This window comes from Geotrypetes seraphini, chromosome 5 (assembly GCF_902459505.1).
Source record: "Geotrypetes seraphini chromosome 5, aGeoSer1.1, whole genome shotgun sequence".
In the NCBI taxonomy this organism is placed as follows: Eukaryota; Metazoa; Chordata; class Amphibia; order Gymnophiona; family Dermophiidae; genus Geotrypetes; species Geotrypetes seraphini.
This window is the reverse complement of record NC_047088.1, coordinates 163,582,540-163,607,448: the sequence shown is the minus strand read 5'-3', so window position 1 is coordinate 163,607,448 and position 24,909 is coordinate 163,582,540. Positions and strand designations below refer to the sequence as shown.

Sequence of the window (24,909 nt, the reverse complement as noted above, 5' to 3'; positions counted from 1 at the left end):
CACTTAGTGCAGTTTTTAAAGCTGGAACGAGGCCAGACATAAGAAAAAGAGAGCCGCGGCTCCGCAAGGCCAGGGAACCTGGTCAAAATTATATGAACCGAAAAAAATAAAGGAAATGAAAGACGCGAGCACAGAGACTCAAAGGAAACAAACCAAATAAGCTGCGGTGCATGAGGGACAAAGAGATCGCACGAAGCAAGGGAGAAGTGCTTTTGGCTCCGCGGAAAACTAAGAACTGAGGACACACTGAGGAGACGCATGCCCTAGGCAGGGTGGGAGGGGCACGCGCTTATGTGCAGGCCAATCACAAGCCTGAAGGTCTTCAAGCAAGTCTGCTTGCGAAAACGTCCGCTAGGGGGCTCCGTCGGTGACGTCACCCACATGTAGAGAATATGCTGCCTGCTTGTCCTGGGATAAGGCTTTTGATCGCATGGATCGGAAGTTTATGGAGGCAGTCTTGCGCTAGATGGGTTTAGGTTCGCGCTTTAACTCCTGGATACTGACTTTATATCATAACCCAATGGCCTGTGTCAAAATTAATGGGGCCTACTCCAAAGCCCTTTGAATTCCATAGGGGAATGCGATAGGGGTGCCCGCTCTCACCTTTGCTGTTTGCTTTGGTGATTGAGCCTTTGGTGCAACATATTCACCAGTCAAGTCTACTGCGGGGTCTTCAGATACAGCGGATGGAACACAAATTGTCCTTGTTTGTGGATGATATTTTGGCCATCATGGAGGGATCGGAGCAGTCGCTTCTGGCTCTCCCAGACCTTATGATAGCTTACGGGCTACTATCCGGATTCAAAGGTAATGTGACCAAAACAGAGATCTTGAATCTTTCGGTGCCAGCTTTGAATGTCCAGGAGATACAGCGCAGGGTTCCCTTTCGTTGGGTGAAGGGTCCTATTAGATATCTGGGGATTCATCCCTATTCCGACTTAATTATATACTGTTGGTTGCGGCTTTGAGACAGGACCTTGCTAGATGGGATAAATGTAAGGAAGTTATTACCTATAGAAACGCCTGCCCATTCTGCCATATGTGGGGTTAATGCTTTATGCACGTGCTTTTTTCTTTCAATTGCTTAGATATAAGACTCAGAGTATAAAATTTGCATTGTATTGTATATTACTGTATCTCGCTTATAAGGTAAGGTAAGCGAGACTTGTGCATTGCCATATTGTTTTATAATGGGTCAGAAAGGCAGTAAAGATCCTCCCCCTCCTAAGAAAGATGAGACTTGTAAGGCTTATGTTGCCCGTGTGTGTGACACTGGATATTATCTTATTGACCCTTGGGTAGAAAATATGGCTGGTTGGACTGAAAGACTTTGTAGTTCCACATGGATATAGTAAAGGGTTTGTGTTTGGGGGATCATGAGGCATGGCCATACTATTCAGGGGACCCGCACTGGGACAAAGAATACATGAGAAGGGGAGGCATTAATTGGCTTACATATGCTCCCTATTGGTCAGCTACTGCCAAAGACAAAAAAACCAAGCAGCCCATTCTTTCCTCAGCCCAATTACATACCGCAGAAAAATCTATCTGCGCTGCCAGTCCTCCTCTGTATAATTTACAAGTTCCATCACCCAGTGCTCCTCTTAAACTTTATCCCTCCTTATCTAAGGATGATATTGACCTCCTTGTCGGCGGCACTCTCGGCTGCATCGGGACAGGTTAATGACACTTTGCCCCAAGCCATACCATCATCCACTATATCCACCACCAGCCCCTCCATGCCCGTAATCTCTTTTTCGCCTATCCGCACTCGCAGCGGCACTCAAAGGGTTGGGGAAGTACAAGAGTTGATGCAAGAACAGATGCCCTTTCTCACAGTGGGGGATACCCTCTTAAAGAAACCCATTGAATTAGATACACCAAGACACTTCCCCCCACCCTGACTTGTCCTCCATCCCTCTCTCTGATGCTTCCTCCATTTTTGTTGATGGCTCCTGCTCCCGCCCTAATGACAACACCTTTCATACAGGCTATGCTGTGGTTGAACTCCCTGACATTATCCATGAGGCCTCTTCCCTCCCCTATCCCTCAGCCCAGGCTGCTGAACTCATTGCCCTTACTCACACATGCCACCTTTTCTCTGGTGAACGCGTTAACATTTACACTGATTCCAAATATGCCTTTGGTGTTGTACACGACCACAGTTATCTGGCAACGTCGTGGCTTTGTGGCAGCTGATGGCAAGCCCATTTCCCATTCTTCCCTTGTTTCGGACCTTCTCTCTGCCTTACTACTGCCTGCTGCAGTTGCTATCATTCATTGTCGCACACATACTGGTCTCCAGACCAAAGTTGCCAGAGGTAATGCTCTGGCCGACCGCGCTGCTAAACAAGCTGCTTTGGACACCCCCTCCCTCCTCTGTTCTCCTTCCTCTTCTTTCTCCTCCTGCTTTTCCCCCTTCCTCTCTTTTTTCTCAGCTTCAATCCTTTGTTACCCCCTCTGAACTTGATGCCTGGCGACTGGCCGGTGCCCAAAGCTGCCCTTCGGATGGACTTTGGTGCAAAGATGGGAAGCCCTGTATACCAGCCGCTAGCTCCCCCTTATTCATTGCCCAATATCATGGCATTGGTCATGGCAGTGTTCGCTTGACATTTCAACTTCTTGCCAGTGATTTTTTCATTCTTGACCTTCGCTTCCTGATACAGACATATATAGCTTGATGTCTAACCTGTCTCCGTGCTAATCCCAACATACTCTATAAAGCACCATACCAACACCTTACTTACCCCACTTCTCCTTTTACACACTTACAGATTGACTTTACTCATATTTCTCATGCCACCGGGACCCGACAGGATTATGCCCTTGTTATTGTTGACATGTTCTCCCGATGGCCTGAAGTTTTTCCCACCACAAATGAAACTGCTCAGACTATGGTGAACATTTTACTTCGCGAAATCATCTCTAGGTGGGGACGCCCCACACACATTAACTCAGATAATGGTCCTGCTTTCACTGCCAGAGTATGCAAAGAATTAGCTACCACACTCCGCACTGAGTGGAAATTTCATCTCCCATATCACCTACAGAGTTCCGGTATTGTCGAACGCATGAACAGAACTATTAAGGACAAAATCAGGAAAGCCACAGCTGGCACGTTTGTGAATTAGAAGAAATTCCTCCCTAATGTTTTAGCTGAAATTAGGATGCAGCCTCACTACACCACTGGCTACTCTCCCTTCGAAATTTTAATGGAACGACCTTTCCCCGCCCCGTGGGTAGACAAACCCTCGATAGTTGAGAGTAGTGATCTCCCCTTCATTCAGGAAGAATACATCCGAAAGCTCATTGAAACATTAGGGCATGTTGAAAGAAACGTATCTTGTACCTCTCCTTTCTCTCCACAGATTCCTACCCATTCCTTCCAGCTTGGCGACGTAGTCATCGTCCAGAAGCTTTCCAAGGATAGAAAGCAGACGGACTTCCCCTTTGGCCCTCCCACCACTGTGATCACTGCGACCAGGACCGCTGTACTCACTGAGGAGTCTCCTGTTTGGATCCACGCAAATCGCTTGAAGAGGGTTAACCTAAAACCCTAGAAGCAAGCCGTCCCTGCACAGACCTCACCCCCTCCAGTGGAACAGCACGATAATCTCGCTGCAGCATTCCACCAACTTTATCATTCTCCTCCTAGCAGCGTTGCTGCTAATTTTTCTTGACACCCCAGCACCGTACTCATCTGTATACACCACCCCTGGCACCTCTTTGCGAACACGACGTCAAGCTGGAATACCTCCTTGCAAGGGCTGCCCTTCAATTGGAATCCAGAAAGATAGATAGCATACTACCTTTTGGTATAATTCCAGCAGTGTGTACGTGGCCACCTTCTCCTTTGATTATTGTGACATTATGGATTGCTCACAAATTGATGCCGCATGGTTGGTTCCATGATATTCCTAAAACTAAAGACATATACATATGTGTTACTGACTCACATTGGGGGGATAAGTGTGCGTCCTGGGGAGCGGTAGGGTGGAACACTGGCACTGACCGGAAAGTGCTCAGAAAAGAGTGGACCAAAATGGTAAATCTCTGCTTAGCCGTATGACCCTAGGTGATATTTACTGGCTCTGTGGAGACCTTCGGCTCCGTGTTAAATTACCCAGACAGTGGACATGCCAGTGCGCTTTAGCTAAGGTTATCATGCCCCTGCATATCTTCTCTGAAGGGCACCCTTCCTATTCGCATGGTACCTCCACCTCTTTACCCCGACATAAATGTGATCTCCTTGGTAGTTTTGATCCACATGTATACATAGTTGCCATAGGGGTCCCAGATGAATTCAAGGCCCGAGACCAAGTTAAGGCTGGGTTCGAGTCTCTTATTCCCCTTATCACTATCAATAAGAATGTTGATTGGATTAATTACATTTATTATAATCAGCAACGCTTTGTGAACTACACTAGGGACGCCTTGCAAGGTATTGCTGATCAGTTAGGCCCCGCTTCTCAGATGACTTTCCAAAACCACATGGCCCTGGATATGATCCTTGTTGAGAAGGGGGTGTCTGTAAAATTCTCCCCAATATTTTATCCTGTTGCACCTTTATTCCTGACAATACAGGTCCCACGGGTAAGGTTACTTTGGCCATTCAGAAATTAGCGGATCTCTCTGCTGAGCTCAAACGTAACTCTGGTTTATCTAATCCTTGGGATCAGTACTTTAGTTGGATGCAGGGATGGGTAAAAGACCTTCTTATTGTTATAATCTGCCAATCAAGTGGAGACTGCCAATCAAGTGGAGAAAGCTTCCTCCAAGGCTAGGCAAATCATGGGTTGTATCCGTAGAAGTTTCATCAGCCGTAAGCCCCAGGTTATTATGCCATTGTACAGATCTATGGTGAGACCCCATCTGGAATACTGCGTGCAATTCTGGAGGCCGCTTTATCAAAAGGATGTGCGGAGAGTTGAGTCGGTTCAGCGAATGGCCACCAGAATGGTTTCAGGTCTCAAGGATCTCCCGTATGAGGAACGGCTGGATAAGTTGCAGCTATACTCACTTGAAGAACGCAGAGAGAGGGGAGATATGATCGAGACGTTCAAATATGTCACGGGTCATATCGAGGTAGAAGAAGATCTCTTTTTTCTTAAAGGACCCACGGCGACTAGAGGGCATCCATGGAAAATCAAGGGTGAGAAATTTCATGGCGATACCAGAAAATACTTCTTCACCAAAAGGGTGGTTGATTGCTGGAATAGTCTACCACAACAGGTAATTGAGGCCAGCAGTGTGCCGGATTTTAAGAAAAGATGGGATTGGCATGTCGGATCTCTTCAGGGAAGTAGATAGGGGGTGGGTCTTGGTGTGGGCAGACTAAATGGGCCGTGGCCCTTTTCTGCCATCATTTCTATGTTTCTATTATTATCTGCATCCTTGTTGCTTATGTCATTTTTAGACTGCTCATGTGTTGTATTGCTCGCATTACTGCTCCTAAAAAAAACCCTCCTCGAGAGACATATCTGGAATATCTCTCCCTCCAAGCTCATGCTGTGCACTTATGATGTCATTTTCATGACGTAAGAGGGGATTGAAGAGGCACATATATTCCTTGTAAGTTTTTCTATTCCTGCTTGTGTAGCATAACTGCTGAAACAGTTATCATTTTGTTAAGAAGCCACAAGGTCATTTTCTGTTCTGAGCTCTGTGTCTTACATCCTGTTCTGTAGCTGGCTACTTGTGCCAAGGTCATTCCTCATGTACTGAACTTCCCACAGCCTGTGTTCTAGCTGAGCGATTCTGCTTCTTATTTAGATAAGAAACATTTCGCTAAGAAAGAAACAACCTTAGACAAAAAGGACAGTATTATGCCATAGTTATGAAAACTTCACACCAACCCCCCCCCCTTTATGTTTGCTACCTCTTTCTAGTTGCTTTTATGTATCCTGTTACCAAATATGGTCTTTCCTACAGTCATATGCTGAAAAAACTGACCCATGTATAATGCAATAAATATGTATGCAGGACTCATAATAAATGGACATCTCTTTGGAATAAGCTTTTGCATGAGCATCCTTTCTTTCTAAAGAGACTGTCTCCAGATATGAGAGACGGCAGAGTGTGGGCAAAGCGGTTTTGGGACCAGAACCGGACCAGGTCCGTTTCAATAAATTGTACCTTTCTTGGATGGAGGTAGTGCGAATGATGGTGCTCCCAAAATTTCTGTATCTATTTCAAGTATTACCTATTGAAATTCCTAGAGTGTACTTTCTGCGCTGGCATAGGAGCATCTTGCGATTCATTTGGAGGGGGTAGGCATCCCAAAGTGGCAAGATATGCCATTTTCAAATTTGAGGAGGAGGGGGGACTGGGGATACCTAATTTGGAACAGTATTATCAGGCTGCACAGCTTCGGGCAGAGGTAGACTGGCATGCTACTCCAGTCAAATTGTGGGTACAGGTGGAACAGGGCTTGTTAGGAGGACCTAGGGGCATTGGAGCTTTACAATACCCTCCGTGGGTGGGATTAAGGGACAAGGAGGTGGCTGCCCTTTCTAATCCTTTTACCAGGTGGATGTTGCGGGTGTGGAAGGGAGCATTTCGGAAATTGATGGGTAAAGCGCAGGGGCTTCATTTTCTTCCTATTCTATATGCGGCTGACTTCCAACTGGGAAGGGAGGGGGGAACCTTTAGACGTTGGGAGCGCAGGGGGCTGCAGTGTTTTGGCTAGATTCTGGAGGGGGAGCATATTAAAGGGTTTCAAGCTCAATTTCAATTGGAGTAGAGGTATTTATTCCCATACTTACAAGTGAAAGACTATGTTATGCGTACTAAAGTGGTAGACTCAAATGCTTTCTGATGCTCGAGGTTTGAATCATTGTTGGGGGATCCGGTGCACAGGGGGTGCATATCGATCTTATATCACATATTGCATGCCGCTCCTTCTTCTTATATAAAGGCTTGGGAGAAGGATTTGGGGCTCACTTATAGGGGAGAGGAATGGGAACAGATAGCCTTAGTGGCGGTGGCCCCATAGTTGGTGGGGCTATTAAGCTCCTCGTGCGCTGGTATATATCGCCTGCAGTGCTTAGCAAAATGTATACTTCATGTACGGATGAGTGTTGAAGAGGGTGTGGCCTTCAGGGTACATTTTTCCATATGTGGTGGGAGTGTACTAAGCTTTTGGAATACTGGGATCAGGTGTTTCGATATGTGGGGCGACTTCTCCAATGCAGGATGGTCTGAAGAGCGGAAACTGCATTATTGGGGGTGATACCAGGAGGAGTGGAGGACATTCAGGATAGATTAGCGCGCCTTGCTTTTACGGCAGCCAGATTGGTGCTGGCCTTTCATTGGAAGAGTACCAGACAGACTTGAGAACCATTATCCAATAGGACATTAGTGGTCACTTCTCCCAATTAGATAGGGAAATAGTCTTCGGTCCCATCAATTCTCTGGCCCAAGAGGCTCCTGCCCAATCAAACTGAGCTGGGGTGATTTGCTTCTGCCCACACACAAAGTTCTGGGGAATTCTTACAGTATCCCAGCTTGGGGGGAGACCTGGATCTTCCCAGGTACATCCTGCAGAAATTTGCATTCATTTTGGTAGTGTCCCAACTTCCCACACCAGTAACACGAGGCAAATTGCTTATTCTACCTTCCAGTCTGCCCCACACTACTCTTGGGTTTGTTAGGTCCCTGCAGTTTGACTCCTTTCCCAGTTGGGGAAATCCCTCCCTTCTGGGATTCAACCTTGTTTTGTAATGCAGCCAACTAAGTCTTCAATGTGTCTATCTTAGACAGATACTCCTTTTCAGTTCCTTAAGTGGATACAACGTGCCTCTTCCCCTTCTTTCTTCTCGAGGGATCACAGTCAATTTGAAAGATTTAGGCTGTTCTGGAGAGATTTTCCCCTCTTGCTTACATGTGTTACTCCCTTGTAAAAGGTCCCCAAGAGCTCCTTAAAGCCTCTCAGTCCTATCCCCTCTAGTCTTTCTCATGACATACTAAAGGAAGGAGGATTACTTCTCTGACTAGCCAAACCAGTACTGATTACCAAATTATCTAAGTACAAGGCACCTCTAAGAATCTGCTCAAGTCTAGCTCTGTCCATCTCCTGTCCCTTAACAACACCCTTTCCTTAGTGCTCTGAGCAAGACACATATTGGAGCAATTTCTCCCCAGGCTCCTGAATAGTAGACTTGAAGTGGATAAAACAATCCTCCTTATCCTCCATACTACCATTCACGCCTTATAACAGAGCTAAGGAATCCTTAGCAGCAGCTATAGGTTTGGAGAGAGTCAGGGACATTACCATAACAAGAACGTGAGCAAACTTTCCACCACCCTCTTCTTTTTCTCTCCCTCGGCACATTAAATAGTACACGAATGGCAGAGTGCAAGAATCATCCAATGATTAAAGGTTTCCTCTCTAGAAGGGGGAGGAGGGGGCAATCAGCCTCTTAATAGGGCCTGTTATCATAGTGAGGCTGCAAACATTTCTCCAGTACCTTACCTATAGCACTTCAGGAAAATAACACATGATACATCCTGCAAAGTCTTCCCCACACTTTTCAAGTCATATTGCAATTTCTTGTTCCAATTAGGGGGAGTTGGGGGGGAGGGGTATACCACACTCTACCACTGTAATTATGGGGACATAATAGCACTCCCCTAAGGACACTGTAAGGGGTAGCTGTACAAGATCTCTCTCTCTCCCAAGCAGGGTAAAAAAAAAAAAACATCAAGTATGTGGAGCAAAATAAATTTAATACAACATATGCCTAATATGACCACATTTCATCCAAAGGCTACATCAGAGGCACACACAAAAACCTCTATGGTTCATAAATCCAGCAGCAATACTCCAACAACCACTTCCTACAGGATTACTGCTACTGGATTTTTTTTTTTGTATGCGTGTTTGAGTTTTCTGGATGTTTTTTGATAAGTGTTACACTAGAGAGAAGCTTGGTGTGTGTTTTACCTCTCTAATTTTGCCTGTGACACAGCCTTTGCGCAAAACGTGGCTACATCAGACATACGTTGTATTAAAATGTATTTTGCTCCACATACTTGTCTGGTCTGTCAGTAGTTGGAATGAATTTCCTATGGTGGCTCCCTCTTTAGCATGCTCATAAGTGTCTCTTTTTATAGTATGATAATTTTTTGCTCTAAATTATATTTCTGCTTTTATAACAGTTGCTGTTCAAGATTTACCTTCAAAAGTCAACAAGGAGGAAGTGACATCATCGTCGAAGATGGTCGGTTGAATGCAGAGCTCTGCATGCTCAGGCCTTAATTTAGCTTTTACACCATCAAAAATGTCTATAGTTTGCACAGAAAACAAGCATATTTGGTGGGCGCCGTTGCGGAGACCAGTTTTAGAAGGTCTTCATGGCTGCATCCACCCATAAAGCTCTAAGACTTTGCTTTCGTATTAAGCGCTGCATGCGCTCCCCCCAGTTTTGGTGACGGCCCCAGAGATAGCGATCGCATTGTCAGCCCTGCCGGAGCCAATAGCAGAGGTTAAAGATCTCCTGCATGAAATATGAGCTGATATTAAATCAGTGCGGGCTGAGCTCAGTACGCTGACCTCAGCTGCAAGATTTGAAGAATCGGGGCCAGTGCTCACATCGTCGGGTAAGTGGGGTCCCTGAATTGGATGAATATATGAACTGTGAGAGGGTGGTCCAACAAGTAGCCAGCCTGCTATTCTCCACTGATACTGTCTCTGTTTCTCCGGATGCGATTAGCATTGAAAGAGCGCATCAAGCTTTTACAGCACCCCGTAGCAATCGGCCGCTGGACATCATTGCTTGTTTTTCCGACTTCAAGACTAAGAAAATGGTCATGAGGGCGGCGAGAGCACAACCTAATCACAAATGGGACATCTTTGAAAATGAACTATACCAGACCTGGTATCGGTGACGCTGTGGCGGAGAGCCAAATTGAAACCTGTGCTGCTGTATCTCAAGAGACAGAAATGTGAGATATCGGTGGCGGCACCCGTTTGCTTTGTTGTTCTACCTGGAGGGAAAATTGCATACAGTGCAGTCCCTGGAGGAAGCAGCTCAACTTTTCCCTGCAGAGCAATTTCAGCAGAGGGTGGCTCCAGTGCACGGGCCTGCCCTGTCCTCCACCTCCCGACCACCACAGGAGGCAGTTTGAGAGGAGGTTTGACATTGAAAAGTCCTTTCATGAATCTGGAAACCACCGGATGAGCAGAGAGGGGTTTCCCTTCAATAGGCTAATGGAAAGCCGCAATTGTACTGACATGGACTCATATAGATGTAGACTTGAGACCAGAATTGGATAAGTGCAAAAGATAGTCCAAAACAGAAGATAAGGAGGAATGCTGAGGCTCCTTATGATGAGAAAAACACCATGTAGAAAATCTAGTCTATTTTTGGTGATAGCATTGTCTAGTTGTAAGCTTTCTAGAAGCTTCTAAAACATCTCTTACAGATTGAGAAAACTGAAGAAGGGTTATGTTGAGAGGTACCAAGCTGTCAGGTGTAGAGACTGCCGGTTGGGATGAAGCAGAGATCCTTGACTCTGTGTAAGCAGAGAAGGAAAAACTGGTAGAAGGTAAGGCTCCCTGGTGCTGATTTGAAGTAGAAGGGAGTACCAAGGTTGTCTCGGCCACCGAGGAGCGATTAGAATCATGGTGGCAAGATCGTTCTTCAACTTGACCAGAGTCTTGAGAATGAGAGGGAATGGAGGGAATGCATAGAGGAAGAGATTCGTCCATTCCAGAAGAAAAGCATCTGCCTCGAGGCGGTGAGGAGAGTATATCCTGGAGCAGCACTGAGGCAGTTTGAAGTTGTGGGGAACTGCAAAGAGGTCTATCTGAGGGGTTCCCCATTGTGAAGAAATGTGATGAAGAGGCGAGGAATGGAGAGTCCATTTGTGAGGTTGCAGAAGATGACTCAAGTTGTCCATCAAGCAATTCTTCGCACGTTGAATGTAGACAGCTTTGAGGAAGGTGTTGTAGCAGATTGCCCAGTCCCAAACCTTCAGAGCTTCTTGACAAAGGGAGGCAGATCCCGTCCCTCCTTATTTGTTGACATAATACATGGCAACTTGGTTGTCCGTCCGGATGAGGACTACCTGGTCGTGAAGATGTTGAAAAGCGTTGAGAGCCTTGAAAATCGCTCTGAGTTCCAACAGATTGCTGTGACATTGACGATCCGCACTGGTCCAGTGGCCTTGTGTACGGAGACCTTCGAGATGAGTGCCCCAAGCATAGGTCGAAGAATCTGTCATGAGGACCTTTTGATGAGGGGGCGTTTGAAAAAGTAAGCCTCTGGAAAGATTGGAAGAGAGCAACCACCAACGGAGAGACTTCTACAAGGAAGGAGTGACTGAAATGTGTCGAGAAGGAGGGTCAACTTGCGTCCATTGAGATGCCAGGATCCACTGAGGAATTCTGAGGTGAACTCTGGCAAAAGGAGTCACGTGTACTGTGGAGGCCTTGTGACCCAGAAGTACGATCATGTGTCTCGCTGAGATGGAAGAGCGGGAAGACACTGTGTGACAGAGTTGTAGAAGAGCCTCCAGTCGTTGTTGTGGAAGGAATGCTCTGAGTTGGACAGTGTCCAGAACAGCTCCAATGAATTGAAGAGTCTGTGAGGGCTGAAGTTGAGATTTGGGAAAGTTAATATAAGAATATAAGAACATAAGCAATGCCTCCTCTGGGTCAGACCTGGGGTCCATCGTACCCAGCAGCCCACTCATGCGGCGGCCCAACAGGTCCAGGACCTGTGTAGTAATCCTCTATCTATACCCTTCTATCCCCTTTTTCAGCAGGAAATTGTCCAATCCTTTCTTAAACCCAGGTACCGTACTCTGCCCTATTACATCCTCTGGAAGCGCATTCCAAGTGTCCACCACATGTTGGGTAAAGAAGAACTTCCTAGCATTTGTTTTGAATCTGTCCCCTTTCAATTTTTCTGAATGCCCTCTTGTTCTTTTATTTTTTGAAAGTTTGAAGAATCTGTCCCTCTCTACTCTCTCTTTGCCCTTGATGATCTTGTAAGTCTCTATCATATCCCCTCTAAGTCTCCTCTTCTCCAGGGAAAAGAGACCCAGTTTCTCCAATCTCTCAGCGTATGAAAGGTTTTCCATCCCTTTAATCAGATGTGTCGCTCTCCTCTGAACGCTCTCAAGTAACGCCATGTCCTTCTTAAGGTAAGGCGACCAATATTGGACGCAGTACTCCAGATGCGGACGCACCATCACCCGATACAACAGTAGGATGACTTCTTTCATCCTGGTTGTAGGAACCAGGTAGTCCGTTGGGTCGCTACAATAACACCTTGAGATGTGGAATCTTTGATGAGCCAGTCATCGAGGTAGGGAAATACCTGAAGACCATGGTTCCAGAAAGCTGCCGCTACTACTACCAGGCCCTTGGTGAACACTCTGGGAGAAGAGGCCAGGCCGAAGGGTAGCACTCTGTATTGAAAATGCAGATTCCCCACCCTGAAGTATTGACGGGAGGCCGGATGAATGGGGATATGAGTGTAGGCCTCCTTGATATCCAGAGAGCATAACCAGTCGTTCTGCTCGAGAAGGGGATAAAGAGATGCCAGGGACAACATTTGAAACTTTTCTTTGACTAGAAATTTGTTGAGAGCCCCGAGATCCAGAATGGGTTGCAGATCGCCCGTCTTCTTCTGAACAAGAAAGTAACGGGAGTAAAAACCCCTGTTCTGCTGTTCCAAGGGAACTGGTTCGATGGCATGGAGAGAAAGCAGAGCTTGAGCTTCCTGAAGAAGGGCGGTCTGGGATGGATTGGAAGGATACTCTCTTGGAGGAAGCTCTGGTGGAACCTGAGTGAAATGAAGAGAGTATCCTTCCCTAATGATGGTAAGCACCCAGAGGTCGGATGTAATTATTGTCCATCAGTTGTAAAAATGATGGAGACGACCTCCTATAGGAGGAAAAGGAGACAGAGACAGAACGTTGGAGGTTATGCCCTGTTGTAAACAGTCAAAAAGGCTGAGAAGTCTTAGGTGCAGCAGAAGGTTGGGGTTTCCGTTGCTTCTGAGGTTGTTGTTTTTTCAGAGGAGGGCGAGTATAAGGAGCTTGCTTTGGAGCAAAATGCCTTTGATAGATAAGAGCAGGGCGTGCAGGCTTGGCAGGAGCTGGCTTTGGTTTAGATCTGACTATAGAAGCAAAAGATTTTTCATGGTCAGATAATTTCTTGGTGGCTGTCTCGATGGATTCATCAAAGAGGTCGTTGCTCTCACAAAGAAGGTTAGAGTCCATGTCAATGGTACAAAGCCAGGCAAGACGATGCATAGCTACAGAGCAAGCAGCCACTCGGGCAGATAACTCGAAGGCATCATAAGATGATTGGAGGAGATGCAGATGTAATTGAGAGAAAGAAACAATGACTTCCTGAAATTCAAAATGCATTTGGTTATCCAAATAATCCAAAAACTTTGGTAGAAGAGAAATAAGAAACTTCAAAGTAAGTGATGAAATAAAAATTATAACTGAGGACTTTAGAGGGCATCATAGCATTCTGGTAGTTGCAACATCCAAATTTGTCCATAGTTTTCCCCTCCCTTCCAGGAGGAACTGTGGCATAAACCTTGGAAGGATGAGACCTCTTCAAGGAGGATTCAACAAGCAGGGATTGATGAGATAACTGTGAGTTGTCAAACCCTTTGCGATGCACAGTTTTAGGTTCAAACAATTTTTATTGATGCAAACAACAAGAAAATAGTAACAAGGCACCCCAAAGGTGCACAGTACCAAACAAATATGCATCATATAAATAGTATAACATACAAGGACAAAACAAGAGGAATATCAAACAAACTCCCCCCCCCCCCCCCCCCCCCCCCCGCACACACCACTAAGAGCGTGCAGTGGAAGGAGAGCAGAAAGGCACTCCGAGGCCCTGGACTCTGATGAGCCCCGAAGATGCCACACCACTCCCCTCCACCCACTGAATCCCCTGTACCCTGTCCATAGCAAAAGCCCAGAACCTACCCATACCCCTCAATCCCACCCCAAACCCCCCACCCTCCTAAAGGTACTCCCCACCAATACTCGCTAATACTCTCTCAGCCCAACTTTCTGAGCACCCACCTTAGCACGCCCATCTCAATACCGCACTACGGCCCTTTGGATGCAAATCTTGCTAATATGGTTCCCAAATATTCAGGAACAACGCGATGCACAGTTTTATACCTAGAGTCCAATTTTCCTGGAACAGCTGGTATGGAAAAAGGTGTTTCCATGCATCGACCAAAAGTCTGATTCAAATGCTTATGAAGTGGAAGCTTAAGACACTCTGCCGGAGGTTGAGGAAGATGCATGACTTCTAGATACTCCTTAGAATACTTGGAGCCAGTATCCAATTGAATATCCAAGTCCACAGCCAACTGTCGCAGGAAAGAAGAGAAAGATAGCTGATCTGCCAATGCTTTGCCTCGAGAAGGACTCAAGGACGTCAAGGCAGCCTGTGTCGAAGAAGAAGCTTTGGCAGGGAAAAAGGCATCAAAGGAACCTGGTGACTTGGACGAGGCAATCGAGATCGGAATATCCTCGAGATCTGGCATCGGAGACCTCGAACGAGGAGTCGGTGAACTGGTCGAGGTTGGAGTACATCAAGGCTTCGAGGAAGATGGTCTGGAAGGATGCCCCGATGAAGGCCTCGAATGTCGATGATAACTGTGTCTGGAACCAGATCTCGAGGATCGAGGAGATTTCGCCTCAGAGACGTAAGCAATCAATGCCGATGTAGGAATAGGACTAGAGGCTGTAGATCAAAGCTCCAGAGGCTTGGTGGAGGAACCTCGATGCACTCTCAATGACTCTGCTCCTTGTTTAGACTGTGAGGAGTCTCGTCGAGGCACTAGCAAAGAATCTGCTCCTTGCTTTTCGTGCTTGGATGGCAGATCAGACACTCACAGAGACTCTGCTCCCTGCAAAGAGTGTGTAAGTTCAGACTGGGGCAAAGGAAGCGGCTCGACCTTGCGGGAGTCTGCTGAATGCCCAAGCTGGATAAGAGGAAGCAGTTTGGGTCCCATGTTAGTAAGGAACTGAATAAACTGATTCTCTAACATAGTCTGGAAAGAAGCCGGCAAGGATGGATCCGCGTCTGAAACCGGACCACCTGCTTTGGCTGGAGGTTCCTTTGAGGTAGTGTGAGTGTGTTTCAACTTAGGGGTCTTGGACACTTTAATCACCACCGACGGAACCGACAGCTGAGGTATCTGACCTGAGGAAACAGGGGAAGATACGTTGAAGCAAGAGCCGCTGCAAATGATGAAGGTCTGATGAAGGTGGAAGAAGTAGGCGCAGAAGGAGCCTCGATGGAAGTCGAGGCCATAGACGCCTTCGAAGTCGAGGGATCAGTAGGAGACTCCATCTCGAAAAACTTGTCCACCAGAATGCAACGACGCTTAAAAGCACGAGGCTGAAGTGTTTGGCAAGGCAGGCACGACCTAGGATGATGTTTCGGCCCAAGGCACTTGAGGCAGCATCCGTGAGGGTCCATAAGAGAGATTGCGCCCTGACACTTGCTACACCTCTTGAAGCCCATAGCAGGCCGGGACATAGATGGAAAAATAGCCGCCGCAAAGTCGAAGCCTTTGGGCTGTGGCCGAGCGGCCTATCCCGGAAAATGATCGGAAGAAAAAAATTTTTTAAAAACTAAAATAAAAGAAATAAAATAAAACAGCGATTCGTGAAGAAAAAAGCACAAACTGCAGTTGAGAGAAGGCACAAAGTGAACGAAGTTAAACGCAGAGAGTCAAAGATGGACTTCTCGGCTCCGCAGAAAACTGAGAACTGAGGAGACGCGCCCTGTGCTGGGCGGGAAGGCACTCGCGCATGCGCGGGCGACTCGAAACTTTGAGTTTCTTCAAGCAAGTCTGCTTGCGAGACGTCTGCACCTGGGCTCCGTCAATGACGTCACCTATATGTGAGAATACCTGCCTGCTTGTCCTGGAATAACAGTCAGATGTCCCAATTTCAAGACCTGGTTTTTGATATTCCCCTCCTGATACATTCTGGCACCTGAAATTCTTAAATAAAAGAATTCAGGAATGATCAAACTCTCTTTCTTGAAACTGAATTAACCGTATGTTCCCTGTAGCTTTTAGCTGATCACCTTTCTAAACCACACTTGGTGGGAGAATTAAGTCATAATCACAGGAAAATGGTGTATTCTGGTGAAGGTGAGGGAATTAAAGAAAAAAATAAGCATTTAGTATTTGTTTCAAATAGGTAAAGAATACGTACCACTCCATTAATTGCTGCCTCGATTGAAGCCTTCGGCATATTTTTGGATCTACACTGTTCTATCAGGTATGCCAGATTAGTATTTAAATCTGGGTTCCCACCTCCTTCTGCAATAGAGAGAGAATTAAATGAAACTTACTTTTTCTTCATGGCACTGATGATTTTCTGATGTATTTCACCAGACACTAAGGGCTCCTTTTATGAAGCTGCGTTAGCAGTTTAACGCGCATAATAGCGCACGCTAATTTGCCGGCCGTGCTAGCCGCTACCACCTCCTCTTGAGCAGGTGGTAGTTTTTTGGCTACCGCAGGGGTTAGCGTGCGCTAAAAATGTGTGTGCGATAAAGCCGCTAATGTGGCTTCGTAAAAGGAGCCCTAAGTGGGTTACTGTTTTATTACTAGCTTTGTTAGTCCAGTACAATACAAAGAACTCACTGATAAGGGCTTATTTTTTACTAAGCTGCATTAAAACAAGTTATTTCAATGGGTTTTAGTAAACCAGTACCATACATGCTATGTTTGTACCTAGAATGCAGTGTGCCGCAAAGATATGCATGTTCTTCACCTGGGGCCACAATTTTAAAGGGCTCTAGCCCAGTGAAGCTCCCTCATTGCCCCTCCCCCGGCCAGCTGAAATCATTTTCCCTATAAAGAGCTCCTTGCAAACCTCTGTGCAGGCAGACCCTCTTTTCCAAAAACGAGATCAGACACCAAAATCTATTCCCATCTTAATCAGGTTATTAAAAAAAATAACCACAAACATCCCTCAATACTCCCCAGCACATCTTCCTTCTTTGGTTCCCCAATTCTCCTACTTTACACCAGGCAATTAGAAAAGTATTCTGGACACAACTGAAGCTCAATTACTTCTAACTCTGCCAGTACCATAATTCAAATTACTAGAATGTGAGACTACTGTCCTAACCTCTGTTTGGGAGGAAGAGGCTAATCTGAGCTGGAGGGGAGAAAGAGACTTTCAATTGGGGTAGTGCCCTTTAAAAATCCCAAGAGAACTGGCAGATGCAGTAGCATGTAGATATTCTCAAGGAAAGTTCACCATAGTTCCTCTAGTTCAGGGATAGGCAATTTCGGTCCTCAAGAGCATCTCAAGGAGGCAGTGCATGTAAATCCATCTCATACATATTCATTGTGGATATCCTGAAAACCTGACCTGGCTCTGGATCTCGAGGACCGAATTGCCTAGCCCTGCTCTAGTTTACCTTTTAGGACTTATTGTGCCCGGGGGTAAGGGAGGAGAGGAAGAGTGTCAGTGTACAAGAAAAGAAGCTATGTGGCTGGTTGTAAAGCATCTGAACAAAATAAATAAAAAATAAAAACAAAATACTGGTGATTCTTTTTATCAACTAACTTTATCAGCATTGGTGTTTCCCAATCCTTCGGGATTTTGATGGTTCCAGAGTGAATTTGTGTTGGAATAAATTTACAGAAATAGATTGGAAAACTTTTTAATAAATTCTACAATAAGTATGTAAAAGCTTACTGTAGACTTGACAGCTGTCCAACTAATGTTATGAAAGTTGCTCCGGTTAATTTTAAGGCCAATTTGCTGCTTTGGATCAATTTTTTTATTATCTACAGGGATGTTCCCTGAGAAACTTGGTCAAATTGTGATTACACTGATTAGAAAAAATATTAAAGAATCTGCTAGCATTGCATCTAATTTCAGGCCTATAGCTAATATTCCCTTGGCCACTAAGTTATTGAAGGGGTTGGTTAATTTTGAATTGGTTACACATTTGAATAAGTTCAATATTTTGCAAGATAATCAATCTGGTTTTCGGTCAGGTTTCAGTACTGAAACTGTTATGGCCTCGTTGTTAGATTACCTACATTTATTATTTAGCCAGGGTACAAGTGCTCTTATTCTCCAGCTTGATTTGAGCAGTGCATTTGATTTGGTTGATCACATTATACTTTTGCACTGTCTAGAATCCATTGGAATTTCAGGAAATGTCTTGAACTGGTTTTGCGGTTTCCTGGGTAAAAGATCGTATCGGGTGTGTAAGGACGATATTTTGTCATTTCACTGGGAAAACACCTGTGGGGTGTCGCAGGGTTCCCCTCTCTCCCCTATTTGTTTAACATTTATCTTGTTTCTCTGGGAAACTTGTTGCAAAGCTTAAAGCTTAAATTTTAAATCTATGCAGACGATATTACTATAGTCATCCCAATTACTTGTCTGTCATCTGAATTTTTAAATTATCTTGCAACTATTATTAATCAGATTGAGCTTTGGATGACTGCTTTCAAATTGAAATTAAATAAGGAAAAAACTAAATTCTTTTTGGCAACACCTAATGATAAGGTCAGAGAAATAATGATATGTGTAAATGGGTTGGATTACAATATAGAACAATCCATTAAAATATTGGGGATAACGCTGGATAAACACCTTACCTTGGAGAAACACACCAATTTACTCATTAAGAAATGTTTTTCAGTGCTCTGGAAGCTTCGTACTATCAAGAAATATTTTGATGAAGTCTCTTTTCGGTTGTTGGTGAAATCTTCCATTTTAAGTATACTGGACTACTGTAACATTGTATATGTAGGATCTTATTTGAAAATTCTAAAGAGATTAAGGGTAGTCCAGAATACTGCTGTTCACCTCATTTTTGGTTTTAAAAAAATGGGAGCATATCACCCCTTTCTATCACAAACTGCACTGGCTGCCAGTGGAATCTAGAATATTGTTTAAGTTTTCTTGCATTTGTTACAAAGTAGCATTTGGTCTGTCACCAGGTTATCTTCTTTCTCATTTTTCTTGGAGTCATTCAAGTTTTAAGTTTTCAAGTTTATTAAAACTTTTTTATACCGCTCATTCAAATTGCTAAGCGGTGTACAGCTATGATTCTAATAAAAACACATGGAGAACGCAGTTATTTATTATCCTTCCATAAAATCTTGCCATTATAAGAGGTTCCTCAAGAAAACTTTTCTTTTCAGGCTGCTAAAGTGAATATATGGCTCGGAAAAATGATGTTAGAAGCTTCTTCTTACTTAAATTTTAGGAAGTTACTAAAGACTCAATTATTTAATAGGCTGATATCATAATGTTTTGTCTTTTTCTTTTCATTTCAACCATGTTGCATTTTATTCCTACGTTTCTTACCTGCATGGTTTGCACTTCCATTTTGATCAATTTTACTGAAATGTCTGTACTTCTAGTCTGATCAATTTTATTGAAATGTATGTATTGCCTTTTTTGCTGTATTTTATTAAGATTTTTTGTTTTAATGTATGTATGGTTTTTTCATGCTATGAGCCGCTTAGAACCTCCCCAGTTTGGCAGCATATAAATAAATTATTATTATTATTATTAAATCTGTGACTAGTTTAAGATTTAGCAGGTCAGCAAAGTAAACAGCACAATTACATTTGGTTTCAACAATATGGACCAGTCCACATTTTACACTGTTTGCATATGTCATTAAAGCTGAGCTGAATGCTCAGTAAGCCAGGAGTGAGTTTGACAGAAGTAATGAGACAGTTAAAATGTGCAGCTGTTTATATCTGAGAATGGCTGTGTGTTTCAGTGTTTTATCATCCTAATGTCAAAATTTTCTCTCATGTCCCCTAAATCCTGATTATAAGAATGTTAAAAGAGTAATCTTCCTTTAATGTTTTCACCTTAGCTGCCATATTGTTTTTTTGTAATATTTTAAGTTATGCCCAAGACCGATTCTTGTCCTTAATTTCTGGCTTGTTTTACCAACATAGCATCCTTCTTAATGAATTTTTTGTTCCATTAGATCATGTACAACACATTTATACAAAAGCAAGAATATGAACCTTGATATTCTGAATATCTTTTCCGCGTGGATAGCTGTAGGATCAAGTATTGTCACAGTTTGTATCATGTTGGTTTCTGGGATTTTGAGCCATTTTCTTCTATTAGGGATTCTGTTTGGACCTCACTCCTTAACTGTTGTGTTTCAGGTTTTATGTTTGCCGGATAGCTAAACTCTAGGAGCAAGGAATATTTTTTTCAATAATTCATTTCATATTACTACTAGTTATTTTAAGTCTTATCATTTTCCTTAGGTTTTCTAGATTTGGACTGTATTTTACTATAAGTATGTCCTATTATTCTTTCCTTATACTGCTGGATGTTTTTCTCTGGGTGTTTTGAGAGAGGATATCATTTTCTTACATTGTGGAACCACCACACAATTTGAAAAAATAAATCACAAAAATCTTTGGACTAACTTCCAAAATAGAATCCTAACTTGAAAAAACTGGCAGAAATTCTGCAAGACACCAAACATAAGTTGTTCGGCATCCATACCTTTTTATTAGACTAAATAGGGTCTTGTTATCATCCATAACTTGTTGGTTCATCTTATTTCTACATATCCAATTGGTCTAACAGCAACTACTTTAACTCCTAAGCACTAAAGTACATTACTGCCATGTAGCCAGACCTCAGATTTTGGAGGGGCCAGGGCCCAAAGTAGTAGAGGGGGGGGGGGCTGTACAAAATTTTGCCCCCACTCCCTGCCATTCCCAAATACTTGAAGCTCCCCCATCTTAAACTTGAAAGTTGGCACTGCCATGCCAGATGCTCCCCTCGTGCATTGTGAAACTAAGCAAGTGTGAAGGAGGCCCGTGCATGCTAGTTTCACAAAAAACAACATTGGGGGGTGGGGTGGGGGACAGCCAGTATCACCAACTGTTAGACCTGCCTGATTCACCAATTCACTTCAGTTAATCGATTTGAATCGATTTGTTTTCAAAAAAAAATTGGATTCATTAATTCAGTGAGTCCTGACATACCTCTGGGTCACCTAAAGCAGCAACAGCAGTGGCGGCTATCGGGCAGAGACAGCGTGGTGAACAGCCTGCTCCTGGCGTGCCTCCTCCCCCCTTTCCTCTGCTGCATCACTGATAAAATCACTGATGACGTGGCAGAGGGAAGCCCTGGCGGGGCAGGCCAGAAGCAGCCTGTTCACTGTGCTGCCTCTGACCACTGGCCACTGCTGCTGCTGCTTTGGGAGGCCCAAAGATATGTCAGATCTCATGGTGGTGGTGGTGGGGGGGTCAGTTGGGAGGAGCTGCAGAGGGGGATAGGAGGAAGGAAAGCTGCTGCACATGGGGGAGGGTGGAGAGTGGAGAGCTGAAGAATTGTTGGAGGTGTGGTGGAGGAGAGGAAGGGAGAGATGCAACAAAGGTGGAAACGAGTGAGAAGGAGAAATCCTGCATATGGTGGAGGAGAGGAAGGCATGCATGAAGATAAGAGAGAGAGAAATGTTGTACATAGAGTGGAGGGCAGAAGAGATGGTGCATGGAAAGAGAGAAAGAAATGTTGCATATGATAATGGAGGGGAGGAAGGGAGAGATGCTGCATGGGTACATGGAAGGGACAGAGAGATGGTAGACAACGGGAAAGAAAGAGAAATGTTGGATAAGAAAAGGATTGTACAGAGATGAAAGATGAATTGTGAGCACGGAGAAAGAAGAAAACATCAAATGGGCAGGAGAACCTGGTGAGCAAGTTAACAGAACACAAACAGAAACCAGAGCCTGGTACCAACATGATTTGAATAATAAAATGACCAGACAACAAAAGGTACAAAACATAATTTTATTTTCTATTTTGTGATTACAATATGTCAGATTTAAAATGTATATCCTGCCAGAGCTAGGACCTAAGATGGAACTATCCACTTGGGTGTTGTCTACAGATCTCCGACTCAATTGCAGTAAACTGACAAAGATCTGATTATGGATATACAAAAGTTGGGAAAGAAAGAGGAGGTGCTGTTGCTGAGTGATTTCAACCTGCCGGATGCGGACTGGAAAGTTCCATCTGCGGAATCGGAAAGAAGTAGGGAGATCGTGGATGCCTTTCAAGGGGCTCTGCTCAGACAAATGGTGACAGAACTCATGAGGGAAAAAGCAATACTGGATCTGGTGTTCATAAATGGATAAAGTGTCTCTAATGTCTGAGTGGGGGCCCATCTGGGAAATAGTGATCATCACACGGTTTGGTTCAATATAACAGCCAAAGTGGATGGCCACACAAAACTCAAAAGTCCTGGATTTCAAACGTACAGACTTTAGTAGCATGGGGAAGTACCTGAAGAAAGAGCTGATTGGATGGGAAAACATTAGGGAAGTGGAAAAACAGTGGTCCAAGTTGAAAGGTGCAATAAAAAGAGCTACCGACCTTTATGTAAAGAAAATAAATAAAAATAAGAGAAAAAGGAAAGAGATATAGTTCTCCAAACTAGTGGCTGAAAAAATAAAGGCAAAAGAATTGCATTTGTGAAATATTAAAAAAACTCATTAAGAGGAGTACAGAAAGAAATATTGGATAAAACTGAAAGAAGTCAAGAGAGAGATACATCTAGTGAAAGATCAAATGGCTTAAACATAAAAAACGAGACTGAAAGAAAGTACGAACTGCTATGTGGAGAGTGATGAGGAAAAAAATGTGCTAAACAAATACTTCTCTTCAGTGTTCACAGAAGAAAAACATAGAGAAGGACACCAATTGGTCAGCACAGTTACACCTGAGAATGGAATGGATACTGCACTGTTCACAGAAGAAACATTTATGAACAACTTGAAAAATTGAAGGTGGACAAAGCTATGAGACCAGACAGGATCCATCCCAGGTTATTGAGGGAGCTCTGAGAGGTTCTAGCAGGTCTTCTTAAAGATTTGTTCAATAGATCTTTAGAGATGGGAGAGGAGAGGATGTGGTCCCTCTCCACAAAAGTGGTTGCAGAGATAAAGCGGGAAATTACATGCCGGTAAGCCTCACTTTGGTTACTGTAAAAATAATGGAAACAATGCTGAAGGAAAGGATAGTGAAATTCTTAGAAATCTAATGGATTACAAGATCCAAGGCAACATGGATTTACTAAAGGTAAATCGTGCCAAATTAATATGATTGAATTCTTTGACTGGGTGACCAGAGAATTGGATCAAGGACATGCACTAGATGTAATTTACTTAAGATTTCAGCAAAACCTTTGACATGGTTCCTCATACAAGGCTCAAAAGTCGTGAACTGGATTAGAAGCTGGTTCTCGGACAGATGCCAGAGGGTGGTGGTTAATGGAATTCATTCGGAGGGAAAGGCGACTAGTGGAGTGCCTCAGGGATCAGTGCTGAGACTGATTCTGTTTAAAATGTTTGTGAGCGACATTGCTGAAGGGTTAGAAGGTAAGGTTAGCCTTTTTGCAGATGATACCAAGATTTGTAATAGTGTGGACACCCTGGAGGGAGTGGAAAACATGAAAAAGGATCTTCAAAAGTTAGAAGAATGGTCTAATATCTGGCAACTAAAATTCAATGCGAAGAAGTGCAGAGTGATGCATTTGGGGGGTAGAAATCCGAGGGAACCGTATGCGCTGGGAGGTGATAGGCTGATAAGCACTGACGGAGAGAGGGACCTTGGGGTGATTGAGTCTGAGGATCTAAAGGCATCTAAACAGTGTGATAAGGCATTGGCTGTAGACAAAAGAATGCTAGGCTGTATAGAAAGAGGAATAACTTGGAACATGAGGCTGTTACTGGCCACACTTTATGGTAGATATCCTGCAAACCGGATGGTTGGATAAGCTGGAGTGAGCTTGGACGACAAGCTTCAGCATTTGGAACCTAGGACAATATCAGGTGGACTTTACAGTCTATGACCTCTAATGCACTTATCTTATGAAACATTATCTTCGTTTCTGCTTTGGTTATCAGATGGGATCTCCCTTCTTTTTGTATTTCCACTATATGGCTCTCTTTCCTATTTTATAATGCAATTCATTACCTTCACCCTATCGTTCCAGTAGGTCCTGTATGTTTTAATATTTTACTATTTTTATTATGTATGAACCGCTTAGAAGACTAATAGGTGGTATACAAATTTTTATTAAACTTGAAACTTGAAATATCAAAGAAGAGACAAGTTAATTTAAATCATGTATTTTTAATGTGTATAACTAACGGGCAGACTGGATGGACCGTTCAGGTCATTATCTACCTGCTTTTAAATATCAGCAACAGTGGGAAATCAACTGCTTTTTACACCTCAGCAGCAGTGGAACTATCCGCAACTACCAAGAGCCCACAGATTCAATCCAGCCAAGAGTTTGAGCTCCACCTCCCCCTGCAGTACACTAGGAAGATCAACTGTTTTTTACACCTAAGCAGCAACAGGACCAGCCACCACTACCGAGAGCCCTTTGCCCTGATCCAGCCAGACAAGTAAGCTCTTCCCCAGCATTCCGTTGGAAAAATCAATATGCTTGCTTTTAAATATCATCAGAAGTAGGAGATCAACTGCTTTTACACCTAAGCAGCACCAAGACCAGCCGCCACTATCGAGAGCCTTTGTCCCAATCCAGCCAGACGTGTGTGCTCTTCACCATACAATTTGTTGGAGAGATCAATCTGCCTGCTTTTAAATATCAGCAGCATTGGGAAAACAACTGCTTTTACACCTAAGCAGCAGCGGGTACATCCGCAACCACCAAGAGCCCACAGACCCGATCCTGCCAGGAGCGTGAACTCCTCCCCCTGCAGTCCATTGGAGAGATCAATCTGCCTGCTTTTAAATATCAGCAGCAGTGGAGATCAACTGCTTTTACATCTAAGCAGCAATGAGACCAGCCACAACCACCGAGAGCACTCAGACCCGATCCTACCAAGAGTGTGAACTCTT

At 44.1% G+C, this 24,909-nt stretch overlaps 1 protein-coding gene across 2 annotated transcripts in view; it reads right to left on the bottom strand.

Annotated features, from left to right (window-relative positions):
* The window catches only part of LOC117361173 (translational activator of cytochrome c oxidase 1), a 111,566-nt gene that overhangs the window by 61,743 nt on the left and 24,914 nt on the right, over window positions 1-24,909 (bottom strand). For both annotated transcript variants that reach the window (XM_033946154.1, XM_033946155.1), the window contains exon 3: window positions 16,225-16,331. In XM_033946154.1, the coding sequence (XP_033802045.1) occupies window positions 16,225-16,331 (107 nt within the window). The remainder of the gene's footprint in view (window positions 1-16,224; window positions 16,332-24,909) is intronic.